The sequence below is a fragment of the Strongylocentrotus purpuratus genome, unplaced genomic scaffold (genome assembly GCF_000002235.5).
Source record: "Strongylocentrotus purpuratus isolate Spur 01 unplaced genomic scaffold, Spur_5.0 spur5_scaffold_2, whole genome shotgun sequence".
In the NCBI taxonomy this organism is placed as follows: Eukaryota; Metazoa; Echinodermata; class Echinoidea; order Camarodonta; family Strongylocentrotidae; genus Strongylocentrotus; species Strongylocentrotus purpuratus.
In genome coordinates this window covers 34,038,818-34,041,902 of record NW_022145605.1, presented here as the reverse complement: position 1 = coordinate 34,041,902, position 3,085 = coordinate 34,038,818, and the positions used below count along the sequence as shown (strand labels likewise).

General features: G+C 39.4%; 1 protein-coding gene across 1 annotated transcript; it reads right to left on the bottom strand.

Moving 5' to 3' along the window:
• Window positions 1–970: 970 nt before the first annotated feature.
• Window positions 971–2,800, bottom strand: LOC115926492 (tripartite motif-containing protein 45-like). Its single transcript, XM_030991248.1, has one exon. It carries the CDS (start codon window positions 2,795–2,797, stop codon window positions 971–973), a length of 1,827 nt encoding a protein of 608 aa, XP_030847108.1. The 5' UTR covers window positions 2,798–2,800.
• Window positions 2,801–3,085: the final 285 nt, after the last annotated feature.

Here is a 3,085-nt window from a genome sequence, read left to right as displayed (position 1 = left end):
ACGTAGAGGAAGGTTCAAAGTGGTGCTAAATTTTTAGGAAGATGGGAGATCGACTCGATCACAATAAACATTATATCTGTATTAGAACCCGGATGACATTGCATATATAATAGTGTTACAACATTACTATGGTGCACAAGCTCCCTCTATAGCATAACAACTGCTGCCCCTTTTATACACACTTGTGCCCCCCCCCTCCCCTGCAAATAATCTCGTAGACACTAGAGATTTTATATTTTGTTTTGTAAAGACATGTCATCAACACATATATTTGTACTATATAAAATGTCGTATTACTAACCATAGTTTTGTTTCAATCCAATTCAATACATCATTGGAATTTATGAATAACATACATACATGTACATGGAATAATACATTGTAACACAAAATAATAGAATACATGTACATGCATCGGTACAAAAATAATCAAAATTGCTTGGTAGGTAGCAGCCAGAAAGGAACTGACCTTTATAAGTGGCCGACCCAAGGAAAATATAATCAGTTCAATGTATACAAGATTATAATGACATGACAAAAGACAACATTTCTACCACAAATAAAAAAAAAACATCACAGTGCATGTCATAAGTGTACAGATCAATGACATGGGAAAAAAGGTTCTAATTTAAATCGATATTTGCAAGAATAAATTTAAGTTATTTTGTTTTAATTCCTTTTTATGTTTGTTTTGTTATCCAGTTTGAAATATTTGCTTGTCATTATCTTGGTTAGAAGCCGAGTTGATAAACCTTCTGAGATATCTTTTTTTTAAACAGACTTCTTCTGTTAAAAGGGCGGGTAGGGGTCCTTCTTTCAACGAAATATTATATTACTCAGAATTTGTCAACGTACATGCTTTTTAAACCAGATGAAAAGAGTCTGGTCGCACATATCAACCCCGCTCTTTATACGGGCCCGAAGACAGTGGTATAATACAGTGCAAGAAATGGGGAGTCATCCACTATTTTCAGTGGAATATATAGAGTCTATCAGGAGTGCAGAAAGCGATCTCTGCTGATCGATACTGCTGGAGATAGTACCAATCTCTCTCAGGCTTCTCAATCGTGTAGTCAGTGACGAGGTTCTGGATATGCTTCAGCTCGTTAGTGTACTCATCAATGCTGACCAAACCTATATCGTAATTCAACGAGGCTATCAGGATTGTATTCCATTGAGACACAGCAGCGTATGGGAAATCACCTAATTTCGCTAATTCATATTTTACAACACCTTGTTTGTCAATCAATCGTATTTTACTACCAAATGAGATGATCATGTATTCATTATAACTAGTAATCTGCTCAGGTTCATACCCCTCACATGGTATCTCCCTGATCGCCTTCCCACCTGCTAGTGAGAATACCTGTATCTTCATGGCTTTCCTGTAGCTAACATAGATCACATCATTACCGTCTACAGTGAGGTCAGCAAATCCACCTTCGTCTTGACTCAGAGTCTCAAACACTGCATTCAACTTTGTTTGCTCTGGTGTGTACAGTGTGATATTGTTTGAGCGATTAAGTACAACATACCGATCATCAGAGAGGAACCCTACTCCACGAATATCCTCATGTTTGAGAACTGTCTGCTGGTGCTGACCATCAGCAGAGAAGGTCTCCACGCCACCACTACCATATCCCACTGCCATCCTATCGTCTGGTGTACCAACCATGCCATTCATGCTATTCTTAGTGGGCAAAGCGATGTTCTTTCCAACTGCATTTACGATCTTACCGAGACCTAGCTCGTTCATTCCAGCGTTCCTCTTAAAATTGACACTTTTTCCTTTCCTGCTCGATTGGATCGGCTGCTTGTAGTCAGGATCTTCTTGTTTCAAGGCCTCTTGTAAGTCTTGACATAGAGTGTCGTGTGCAGCCAAAGCATCCATATCTAACGGTATTTTTGTCCTTTTGGTTACCATGTCAGCTATGGTGGTCAAGTTTGTGATGTGCTCCTGAACAGATTTCTTCATTTCGTCCAGTTCCTTCTCTACTTCTTCGGTTCTACCCTTGACTTCACTGATGAGGATTTCTTTCTTCTCTGTCACCTGCCGGACTAAATCTTCATATGCTTCGTTGATATCATCTGAACACTGCTTCTGAACATTGCTCACACGCTCCTTCTGTTCATCAATGAAATCAACGTATTTTTGAAAGCAAGAGCGTTTATTGTCCGCCTTGGATTTGAGGTCCTCGTTACTCTTCATATGGTTGCTTTCATAAACAGCTGCCTCGATGACCCGATGTCCTTCGTTTGTATGCTCCATTACAACACACTTGAAGCAAGCAAATCTTCTGCAGTCGGAACAGAACCACCCCTCATCATCTTTGGGGTGTTTCCTACATTTATGGTATCTACGTACTGACACATTGCCTGATACGATCTCACTCATGGCTAAGACATCGTGACTTATGAAGTCTGGCCACTGAGAGTGTTTGTTTTGACAAGTGCTACAGAAATACTTGCCACAGTCTTGACAGTAGACAACAGCTTGGGGTTTGTCCTCGGATTTACAATTCGTGCAAAACTGGTATTGATTCTTTACGTCCTCTATGAGAGACTTCAAAGCTAGATTTGCCGGTAATTTGCTGACATCTTGGTTGGGGACCTGAGTTTCAGCTCTGCAGACAGGGCATCGGAGCATCTGTTCGTTACCATGGCATTCCAAGAGGTTGTCCAGACAGGTCTTGCAGTAGGTGTGAGAACAAGACAGGATCTTGGGATCGGTGAAGGTATTCAGACATACAGGACACTCCAGACTCTGAGCAATAGCATTCTTTAATGCATCAGCCATGATTCGAATCCTACAGGAATACGAGATAAAAGGAAAGGAAAACACATAACGATTAGATATTGAGCTTTGATTAATCAGATCGTATTAAAGAGGGAGTGTTTATCATTTTTCTCACGCCTTTCCCCACATAATAAAAAGGTACGAAATATAATATTCCGTTATATCTTGATAGAAAATAATAATAATAATAATGATATTAACTAAACATTTTTATATAGTGCATAACCCATAGGCAAACTGCATGTATCTATGCATTTTAAGAAAAAGAAAAAACAATGCACTGGGTTC

What these genes read in the sequence shown, in the direction of transcription:
- LOC115926492 (XM_030991248.1), bottom strand. Translation starts at nt 2,797, where the DNA reads ATGGCTGATGCATTAAAGAATGCTATTGCTCAGAGTCTGGAGTGTCCT.